Source organism: Cupressus sempervirens, chromosome 2, assembly GCF_028749045.1.
Source record: "Cupressus sempervirens isolate cs-2001-9-10 chromosome 2, ASM2874904v1, whole genome shotgun sequence".
Classification (NCBI taxonomy): domain Eukaryota; kingdom Viridiplantae; phylum Streptophyta; class Pinopsida; order Cupressales; family Cupressaceae; genus Cupressus; species Cupressus sempervirens.
Window position 1 is genome coordinate 190,730,380 of NC_143119.1, and position 12,240 is coordinate 190,742,619.

At 33.5% G+C, this 12,240-nt stretch overlaps 1 protein-coding gene across 3 annotated transcripts; it reads left to right on the forward strand.

Annotated features, from left to right (window-relative positions):
• The first annotated feature begins 9,522 nt into the window (after positions 1–9,522).
• Positions 9,523–11,411, forward strand: LOC149571720 (uncharacterized). Of its 3 annotated transcripts, none has more exons than XM_089813132.1 (2): positions 9,523–9,796; positions 9,936–11,411. In XM_089813132.1, exon 2 carries the CDS (start codon positions 10,061–10,063, stop codon positions 11,378–11,380), a length of 1,320 nt encoding a protein of 439 aa, XP_089669258.1. In that variant the 5' UTR covers positions 9,523–9,796; positions 9,936–10,060; the 3' UTR covers positions 11,381–11,411. The 3 variants fall into 3 exon arrangements, with proteins under 3 accessions (XP_089669258.1, XP_089669257.1, XP_089669256.1); XM_089813131.1 differs by having other exon boundaries at positions 9,957–11,411; XM_089813130.1 differs by having other exon boundaries at positions 9,523–11,411.
• Positions 11,412–12,240: the final 829 nt, after the last annotated feature.

Genomic DNA, 12,240 nt, shown 5'->3' on the forward strand with positions numbered 1-12,240 from the left:
TTAAATACACATAGAACAAATAAACAATACCCAAATAGGTCCACACAAACTTCCATGATCGATCCATGTCACGGTATCAATCCTCACACAATAAATGCACCAATTCATCTGAACAAATATGTGAGAACTCTATTTCACAAGCCACACTGTCAAGCATCAACAACAATCAGTTAAACACTATTGAGCTCCCACAAAAATTTCCAAGAAATAATATATGCCAAGCTCCTTTAGCGATTGAGTCCCCTTCAGTGACCAAGCTCCTCGACTGACACTACACTCAATAATGACCGAGCACCACTCTTCAGTGATTGAGTCCTCAACTCCAAAGCTAAAATCCCTCCAATATGCAGGATTCCCAAATACCCTAGGATGCTCCTGCATCACTTAAGCTCATTTATAATATTAGATCGGGGATGTTAAACTTGAAATGATACAACAAAGTATATGCTCTAAGCTAAGGAAATTGTCATCACCACTCTATGGAAATGAAATGCTTGAAGTTAAGTACTAAAAAGTTGGTCCTAATTCAAAATCTATAAAATGGAGACATCTATGCTACTGAAACAGATTCAACAATTAGATAGGATTCTACTTTGTCTACCTTTTTTATATGAACAACCACAATTTCTATTACCTTATAGTTACAGGGTCAATACAATTTTATTTGATTTCTAAGAAAGCTGCAAAGTGAAACTAACATAAAGTATCACTCATCAAGTGGGCCCCCTTGGATGAGTGAAAATAGAAACTACTCAATATAAATCGATAGAAATTGAAATCATTATTTTATTCATACTTGAGAAACTAGGCACATGCTTAAAAAAAGTCTATATTGACTAGAATTGCTTGAGATTAAAATCTAACTTCTTACTAAAAATTAACTATTAGAAGTCTATGAGGAAACTTATTTATAACAAAACACCTATAACTAACTTCCTACATTTATGATTTTTTTAGCCACATGAATATAACAAAGTCATTATTGATTACATTAGTATGAGAATAAGTATTCCTTCTAACTAACCAACCATAGCTATGGAGTTTCTTGCTTCTAGATTTGTGCTTCTATGGATAACTCTTGATTTGACTTTCTTGCTGGAGTGTAAATGCCTTTACGAAAGCAAGATACCTATTTCCTATTGTGGTTGCTGAACTACTCATTTTCCTTCCTTTCTAGCATTCCCTCAATCTAATTGACTTATTCCTATTAAAGGTTAGTAGCATATAACATAGTTTGAAACATATAACTATATCATCATTTCATGAAACTATTTAATGAACTAACATATTCTTGCAAACACAGGTCAACTTGGTTGTAGGACATTTTAATCCATAGAAGAAAAAATTAAAGAGGTAATTAGTTCATCCATGTATATAATGTTGTTCAATCATACCATACCAAACATAAGTTCACATCAAAACATCAACCACCAAACCATGACTTATATAGACAGTAGGATAGTTTATACAAGACATTGTTCAACAAGTCTTTGGTAAAATTATAGTAAAAATCCCTAGACTTGTTAACTAAACTAAGGAATATATTGGCCATAAAATGGCCTCATCATCTCCCCTAGACTTAAATTTTTATTAGTCCTCTAGCAACTACATAGTTTTTGATCCTTGCAAGAATCCCAAATTTTGAGGGTATACATTTTCATGTCCCACCTTTTGCATAGCTCTAGTAACATCCCTTGATCTCTCTCAAAATTTCCCATCTCTTCACCTCCTCTACAATATTATGAGAGTCAACGTCATCATCCATGCTAAGGAGTGGAAATATCAAGAGTGGAGGTTGAACCCTCAAAGGAATCTAGAAGCTTTATGTAGTTCTTCCTAGCATAATGTACCACAAAGCCCTTTTTCTTATCATTATGTAATTTTGCGATGAGTGTGGCTCCTTTATCCTTTAGTGCTCTATGATTCTAACCCATCTCTATTTAATATCCCATAAGGCCTTCTTATCATCTTTGTTGGTCATATTCTCATAATCTATAGAAGCAATTTCTCTGAGAGGATATATATATTTTGGTTCCCTGCATCTATTTTAGTAACTTTCAACCATCCATACTAATAATTTTTGGCATCTTTAGTTTTTGGTCTAATGGGTAAAGGAGCATCCACTTCCTCATGTCTATAATTTTTTCTCTATTTTCTTGACTCAAATCATTTTGGACCCAAGACATAAATTACCTTAAATGAATATCTCCCACATACATAAGAGGATTTCATTTCCTATCATTGGGAACAACATAGTTATGCAATTACAACTCACACAATATTTTTTTAATGGTAGTAGGAGAATATATAAATTTAGAATGAAATTCATGAGGGGTAACAAGAGAAGGATTAAGTCCCTAAATTATATGAGTCAATTTAAGAATTAGAAATTGCTCTTTCAAGTAGAGATATAGACCTATGTCGAAGGCCTACATTGCATTAATTTTGGTACCATAGATGTAATATATATAACTTTCTCCTTCAACAATGTGATTTTCTCTTCCTTTTCAATTATCTCTTGATACTAATCATCTATTATTTTCTACAATTTCCTCTTTTCTTCCTTCCACATTTCCCTTTCTACCAACATCTTCAGATATAAATTGAGTCCTTCTTATAGCGGGGTAGATATGTAAAGTGGTCGAGAAGATCATCTTCTCCAATGATAATCCATTTAGGGCCAAGATTGGCTATTTTTGTATCAATCTATGGACCATGAGTTGTTCTTTTAGTTGGATTTCCTATCCAAATTACAAATTACCTTTCTAGATTATTAACCTCTAGGGTATTTTTTAGTGGCTAATATTCGCTAATTGGCTAATTTTAGGAAATTTTGGCTAATAATTTAGTTCTTAAAAATATTTAAAATCGTCACATTTTTATTGAATTTAGTTATAAAAATTATTTAAATAGTTAAAGATTCGCTAATTAATAATAGAAATTATTTTTATTTTTCAAAATAATGTAAGATTTGCCAATATTTTTATATCTCTTTTTCGAGGGAGGTTGCTTAAAGTTTACCTTGTTAACCTCAAGTTGTTTTATTGATTATGCCAATGAATCTAAACCTTGTACTTTAAAAATCTACTCTACTACATTATTTACAACACCTATATCAATTTAAGGATTCTCTTTAAATGAATGCCTAGTTTTAGTTTTAGGAGGTTCTTCTTGGATGTTACTATTTCCTTCTGCAAACACATAGGCTTCTTCTCTACTTGGTTCTTCCATCATCACATCTTCATCATCATGTACATTATCAATGAAACCTTCTAAGATATCTTGCTCAATGCTTATTTTCATTTGGGGTTCTTTATTGTCTCTTTATTTGAACACAAAGTTTTGATCCTCCATATCCTTCGCTCCCTAAAATTCTTCTCCTTCAATTACATTTTCAACATTTCCTACCTCAAAATATTCCTAAACATTCTCAGTATATTGATTTGTTATCTATTCTATCATCATTGTATCTCCAAATCCTTATTTTGGACTTCTTTGTTCATCATTTCCCTCAACCTCAAAATTATCTTCTAGTTTAGACATCCTTTTTATGGAGATTCGAAGGATTCAACATTAATTTTTGATATTTCTAAGGAAATATCTTGGCTAGGGTTTCTTTTAAAATGACCACTTCTCGTAACAGTGTTTTTTGTCTTAGGATTAGGAAGTTTCTTTGTATTTTTGTGCTAGGGTTGTCCTACAACAATGTTGTAGGATTTTCTTCATGGGATGACTTCTCTTTAGAGGGAGGAGGAATATTAGTAGTAGGTCTACATTTGGAATTTCTCCCCTATCATCATTTATCTCTTATTCCTATGGAACTTCTTCCCTCTCAATATATTTCCTTTTCTCTTTCTGGGTAGAAGACCTAGTTATAATAGTAGACTAATTGGACTAGTATTTTACAATAGAGATTATTTTCTTCTTACCATGTCCCAAGGTCAAAGATTTAGAAATATATAGGTTCTTTTTTCCACGTGTGACTAGGGTTTTGGGAAGGAAAATTATAAGAGGTTATGAATCTTTCCACTATTTTCTTAGTACCTCCCTTTGTTGGAACCCTTCTTCCTACATGGTCCTCTCTTGAGCCTAGTTCACTTTGTAAAAATTAATTAGATAAAATAAAATCAGCCCAAGAAACGATGAAATATTTTAGAATCCAATTTTTGCAATTGACTAGGATACATTATTTTAGAGATTGATATAATTTTTGATAATAGAATCTCTAAGCTTAGACAAAAGAGAACCTATCCATTTCACAATAGCCCCCACTATTGGTTGACTACATGAAGAAGCCCTTTCTACTAGTAATTTAATTAGGCAATGGTGAGAAATAGAATTAGGCATATCTTTTTTAACTTGACCAACATGCTTCTCCAAGAGATGAAATAGGAAATATGGAAGGTTTACTAGTATGTTCTCATGGCATAGATAACTTAGAAATTTGGAGTGTATCCCTTTTAGGTATATGTGTCATACCTCACATGTACTATATTGAATGATTTATATAGAAAATTGTATAAAACTCAGAGGCAAAGAGAGTCACTTGGTCCCTTGTCTCCTATCCACCTTTAACTGAGGATCTATATGAAGAGAAAAATGAGCTTGGGTTGAGCAAGGATCCATATCTTCTATGAAATTTGATCTATCCCATGGGAATATTGTGACTTCTACAATTACTTTCTCTCTACATTTGACCTTTAACCCTTTCACCCTTGCTTCCCCATTTTGTAATGCGTTCAAAATTGGAATTCCACCTCTTCATCATATGCTATGATCTTTTGAAAAGAATCCATCTAACCCCTAGCTTCAAACTACAACCTACAAGCCTCGACAATTAGGATAACATCATGCATAGTAGGTTTATGGAAGATTAAACCACCACCCATTGCAAACTAGGTGATAGTTCTCTGGAAGTTCAAGGACTTGGTTGAAGTAAAATCAAACATGGGAAAGGGTTATGCTCACATAAAGACAAACTCAATAGCATTCAAACTTTTAAGAAAATAATTAATGAAGTAATTATTAATCAGTACATTACATTTATTCTCATTAATATTCTGCAATGTGAACTGGAGTGCCTCATGGCTGAAGTTACACCATTTTATTATTAAAAAGACCCTTTAAAATATGACAGGGCATGAACTTTATGATAGGATTAAAAAAATTATGATACAAAATGAACAAAGTTGTACCTTCCCCCCAACTTAAAATGGACAATCACTATTGTTAATGATTTCAAGAATAAAATATGTGCATAAATAATAATAAAGAAATGAAAGTATATGAATTATAAGAAGTTTATATGAATAGCACATTACACCTCATCATTGCTGGTGGCAATCTTCTACATGTAATCCTTAAACATAAATGATCAAGCCTACATTTATCACTTTTATCAATGAAATTTCATCCTAGATTTTTCTAAGGTGGTTTTTGGGGAAGCACCCTCATGATGCAATCAATGGGAAATATCACTTGTGGGGTTAAGGGGAAGCAACCCTTGCAAGGTCCTAGAGTAGTACTCCATGCACACTTCCTATTTTGATACAAGGTAGGGTGGAGGGGAAAAACTCCATGAGGACAAAAATGACTTTATTATTATAGAAGTCATCAATCATTATTTTTCTATTGGCAAGTACATTATAAGCATAATCTTGTAATCAATATAAGTCTTGTTTAAAATAGATTAGGGTTATGTATTTTCAAATGATAATTTATGAGCTTCTTGCAATAGTATTGAGTTAAAAGGAATTGCAAATTGTAATCAGGTTGATTCACTAGGTAATACTATTGCTCTCTATTTGGTGGACATAGCCCAAGATTGGAGTGAACCAAGTTAAACCTATCTATCTTCTACTCTTCTTTTATGTGCTTTATTCCTTTGTATTATGGGTTATATTTTCATTTATAATTTACATATGAAGTAGTGATAAATTATAAAGCACTTGAAAGTAATGATAGAAAATTTACCTTTTAAGTAGTAAACCATTGTGTACATACAAAGGGAATCAATTAGAATAATATTCAAAGATATTCAAGTCATCATAACTTATTATCCTTAGAGACCAATGTTGAAATCATGCCAAACCAAGTTGCAGATCCATAGACCCTACTAAAATCTCATCAAGAGTAACCATCCCAACAATCATGTATCTAATCATAAGAGAACCCCAACTTTGAACCTAAGTCTCCAAGTATTATACCAAACTCCAAATGTAATATATCATCATCAAGAAGTAATCAATAAAATGAGTGTGTGGTCAATACAAAGAGAACCAACAAGATCAATGTTAAAGATCTAATCAATTGAATTAGGAATATAAATATGACATGATGATCTAACATCTCTTAAAGAAAATCATATGCTCCAATGCATATATCATGTTCTCCAAAAGCATATGCATCATGTAAAGACTCTAACTCATAATCAAGAGTACATATGACATAATAACAATGATGTTGTCAAACAAGTATAACAAATCAAAATAATGAGAATTATTTAACACTTGAAACAAAGAATCCATGAAAATAATTAATGGAAAAGATGAAAAAAATATTTTCCATTTATAAATTTCATTAGATGTTACTATATGCATTTTTAACTCTACCCCCAACCTACTAATAATATTAGTCAACTAGGCAATCCAATCCACTTAACAATAACCCCAATTTAGAAACTAGATAAAAACTCATTCTTGGAATCCATTTTAAATAAGTATTAATCAAGAGGGAAAATACGAGTGTTCCCAAAATGGTAAGTACCAAGAGATCAACATCCAAAAGGTATATTCCAAGTTTGAACTAGAATACACTAAATTCAAATTTGAACTACCTAAACAAACTCACCTCGTAATATGTCACCAAAAATATATAATAAAATATTATCCTTTTATTATAATTATTTATTTGGTTAAATTATTTAGAAAAAACCTTAGAGAAATTAAACTCAAAATATTTTTTGGTTGATGATAATAGCCCCTTTGATAATAGGTGCTCCTACATCGACCCTCCCCCACTCCCCTCCCTTAATCCCCCCCTCCCCTCCTCGCCCCCAATCTTCCCCCCTCCCTTCTCTAGATATCTCACTTCATTTCTTCTCATTTACTTCTTTATCCCCCTCCCTCCTTACACCCATCTTTGTTTTGTTTCCCCACTAATTAGTATTGGATGTCCGTATTGTTTAGATTGTCACCTTTCCCTCCTACTCCACCCTCGCCCCCCATTGATCTATGTTTCTTCCTTCCTATCTATCTCTACACTCTAAATCTTGTTCCATCAATGTTGAATCCTAAACACTATACCTTCAATCCCATTCCCTAAACCATATATCCTACATCATATTAACTAAACCATTTACAAGGGATTTGATGCTCTGGAGAGAGAGAGAGAGAGAGAGAGAGAGAGAGAGAGAGAGAGAGAGAGAGAAGTATGGTGGAGGAAGATCATGGGCAGGAGAGGTAGTGATCAAGGGAAGAAAGAGATATCAAAGAAAAACAATAATTGAGAGGGAGCGAGTCAAGGATATAAATGGGGCAAGGAGGGAATGCAAGGTAAGGAGATAGAGAGGGTGGGAGTAGCATAGAGAGGGGATATAAAAGAAAGAGAGGGATGAGAGGGAGGGAAAAAGGTGTAGGGTTCCATAGAAGTAAAGATAATGAGTTTACAAAAAACCTTTGAACTTTCCTCTTTCACTTAGAGCTTTAGAATGATGAAAGTTGCAAGTTCGATGTTTGATCATTGATCATTAACTCTACTTAGACATGGTGTGCTTGAAACTTGGCTACCATCAATGTTATATTAAGTCTTCTAGTTGCTAGATCTCTTTTTATAGAGCTCTAAGAGGAAATTCAATGCAATTGTATGGGAATAATAAGTGGAGGTTGAGTTTTGTTAGATAACCATGCCTTGCATGTGGATTTTAAGGATGGTTGTCTTCTATATGCAAGCAATTTCATGAAATTAATAGCATGCCTTTTTAGGTTCCCTCAACCATTTCGTTGTCTTGTCAAGCCAACATTCCCTATATCTGCCACCCTCTTATGAATATTAGGGTTTTTCTCTTCACGTGGTTCTTATTCCTAGGGACCACAACTCTCTTTATAAGTTGTTAGGTCTAAATGTAAAGGTTTTGATTCTCATCTTTAGGATAAAACTTGTCTCCTCTTGTGTTCTTCATTTTTGTTACACACACTTGTAATTTCTTGCACTTTTATATAATAGTAGTTTCCATGTTTGGCCTTTGAATGCATCCAAATCATTATTTTGCCTTTCCTTGTCTCGTGTATGTTGTGTATATCTTGTCTTAATGTTAAATACATGGATGATTATTAATCATGCTCCCATGTTGTATTAAATTGATCTATATGTGTTAACTATGGAAAATTATTTCCCTCTTTACATTATGTGATCCCTAACTTTCATGTTTGTCTTTGATTTTTGATGTACCAAGGATTGTATGTCTTTTTGATGATTTTGTTGATCCATTATACTACTTTAGACTAGGGAGAGAGTCATTTATCATCTTGGTGTATTGACCCCTTTCATTTTTATAATTCTCTTATCACTTTTCCTTTTGAAAGTGATTAGAGTAGGAGTTTGAAGTACACTTCAAATAGAAAAGGAAGTCGACCTTCTTTAGATATTCAACCTCTTCACACAAGGTCCAACACTTTGACATTTTTTTCATCATGTCAATGGAATGTTGGATCTAATCCAATATAATGTGATTTCATGTGACAACAACATGACCATAAAATCTACCCTTTCTAGTGTTAATCAAAGACTTGTCCCCTGGTAATTTGACAACCCTTTAAAGGTGTATGTAAATATTGCCAACCTATATTAACAGAGCAGATAGAAATACATAGAGTAAATTAAAGAGTATGTGTATATAAAACCTATATAGGTCTATCTTTTTAGAAAAGACTCAAACACGAGATAATGTGTAGATTACGCAAATTTTGAAATACAAACAAGTATAATTAACTTTTAATCTTAAAAAATAGAATAAATTAATACCATATAAAAACAATTCTTCTTTCTCAAACATAAAATTAAATGTTTATAATGTCTTTGAAACACTATTAAATTATTAATTTAACTCATACTTATACAAATGCATATGATTTGATTAACCTAAATTGTAAACAAAAGAAACCTTTTATATACAATTGTTTAGATTTCAATTAATCAACAACTTCTTAGTAAAATCATTTAGGCTATTTAAAAAAAACTTAAAATTGATTTGAATTTAATTTAATTTTTTGTCAATGGACCTTTGGTCTTCTAGTGAAGTTGAAATGTTCTTAAAGAATCCATCAGAGTTGTCTAGATTGTGCCACGAATGAATTTGATGGATACCCCTTAGTCCTTGACTCTTAACCGAAGAAGAACAATCATTAGCTTTGGCTCCCTCATATAGCTAAAAAGATTTCCTAAAGGGCCTCCCAAAAAAATCATTTAAAATTAAAAACCCCTCAATCTTCGATTGTAGACCTAAAAACATGAGTAGCTGATCTGATTATACCTAGACAGCATCTTCGAATTTATGCTAAACCCATCTTCGAATTACAGCTAACTCATATTCGAAAGAATAGACCCATTTCTTCCTTGTATTGATAAAATCCAAATTGACCCCATGAACTAGGGTAAAACCAACAAATTTTAGGGTTACAGCCAACAGAGGAAGGGGCGCATCGTCTGCCCTGCTCCCCTGTGCTCCTGTATTGTCTGCTAGTACCAGCAACATGAAATGCTGCACAATTTCAGACGGTTACGCGCTTTGTCTAAACAGGTAGGTCCTCATATTCATTCTCCTTCTCAGCATTATAACACATTATCTTTACCCACTCAGGAATATAAGCACGAATTTAATGTTGTTCACTTCAATAAATCCATTGATTTCCTCTGCAAATCGGGCAACACATATAAAGCATGGAATCTTTTACATTCAGCAATTGCTAAACGCCTTCCAGTCGATGTCGTATCATTCAATGCGCTTTTGGATGGTCTTGGAAATGGAGGTGATCTCTGTAGAATCATTTTCGTTCTTGGTGAAATGGAAGAGACGGAAACGCATCCGAATGTTATAACTTACACAACCCTCGTAAAGGCTTTCTGTAAAGCATGTCGTATGAAGGAAGCCCATGAGATCTTCCACAAAACGAGGAAAATCTATTGTTTTCCTGATATTGTAACATACAACACTATAATTGATGGCTTCTGTAAGAAAGGTAGGGTAGATGAAGCTTCAATAATGGTAGCTCAAATGATAAAAGATGGATTATCTCCAAATATTATTACATACAGTACCGTTATTAGTGGACTCTGCAAGGCAAAAGGAGAAGATGAAGCTCTCAGGCTACTGGCTGGAATGAGATGTGTGCATCTTTCTCCTGATATTATTACATATAACACCCTAATTGATGGTCTCTACAAAGTAAAAAGAGTAGATGAAGCTCTGGCATTATTATGTAAAATTATTCAAGATGGCTATTTTCCAAATACTTGCACATATACTAGTGTGATAGATGGCTTTTGTAAGGCTAGGAAAACAGATAAAGCCTACAATATGTTTGTACAAATGATGAAGTTTGGTCCCCTTCCTAATGAAATGACATTTAATGCAATCATTGATGGTCTATATAAAGATGGCAGGATTTCTGAGGCTTGGGATTGTTTTCATAAGACATGGAGAAAGGGTTTGCAGCCAAATGAGATTAGCTATTTTTCTCAAGTAGAAGGCAGGGGATGCCTTCCTAATCTAGTGACGTATAATATTCTACTATCCGCTTTTTGCAAGACAAGAGATTTAAGGAGGGCATGTGAAGTTTTAGATGAAATGGAATTGAGGGGTTTGAAACCTAATGAAGTAACATGCAGCACAATAATTTATCGTCTGTGTAAAGCAGGGAATCTTGCTAGTGCACATTCACTGATGAATAAGATGATTCACAACGGCATGGCTCCTGATGTGGTCAACTATAATGTTCTAATTAATGCTTATTGCAAAGCAGCTGAATCTGGTAAGGCTTTAAAGCTTTTTGCAAACATGAAAGTATGTGGCCTCATTCCAAATCTTGTAACTTACAAAGTTCTGATTGACACATTTTGCAAAGAAGACAAACTTAACGTGGCTTTCATGGTGCTAGACGAGATGAGAGCGAAGGGTTTCTTTCCAAATGTGTTCACATACAACAAATTGTTTTGTGGCCTTCGTAAATTACATGACTTGCAACGAACATTTTTATTGATGAATCAAATGCAGAAGCAAGGCTGTGCTGCATGTCGTACTACTTTTAACATACTCAGTTGGCTGGTTGATGTTGGTCAATCAGAAAAATTCAAAGACTTTGTCAATAATGTTTATTATTTCTGAGTGAGTATTATTCTTTTTACATTGTTTGAAATTGTGCAATCAAATTGGTTTTTAATGATTGATGTGTTACTCCTACGGTTGTGCACAGACATGAAAGTTCGACAATGTTATTTATAATTTTCAATGATAGTTTGAAATGAAGCGTAAGCGGGTGGCTGTATTGGGCTGCAAGATTTTATTTTACTCAATGGTTGCGTTGACATGTAATTTAAATAAATATTGCACTAAATCTTTATCAAATAAGGTTAAAACTGGTGTAACACGAGCATTGGAAAATGTCGGGACAAGTTTTCAGGATGGAGGGACAATGGGTTAATTTTTGGGATGGCGGGGATTACCAGGAGACAGCAGTAGGATGAGGACGAGGCAGTGAGGGGTATTGTAAATTTAACATATAGAACTTGAAATACTATTTATGAAATGATGTTTCAGTATAACATATCAAATTAAAATACTTGAACATAGCAAAATTGCAATATGAACTAGAATCATTGAACATTCAACATAGTAACATAGTACAAAACCAATAGTCAAAATTCAAGAGAAATTCAAGTACCCATCCCTGCAACCGCATGGTGGCAGGTGAGGGTCGTCAGGTACTGTAAGTACCTAGTGTGGGGGCATCTCAGGGACAGGTACTTAGAAGTTTGGAAGGGGGTTTGTGTCCCTGTGTTTCACTGGTTAAAATTTACATATAAAATACATTAGGGCAAATAAAATGTGTCCACCTCTTATAGAACCCTAAAATGTGTCCACCTCTTATACAGATGGTTCTATATGCCAGGTATTCTTTCTTTCAGAAACAGAACAAAGCCATAACATGATTAGGGACAGACTGAAGTCCATAGCCCTATCAACTG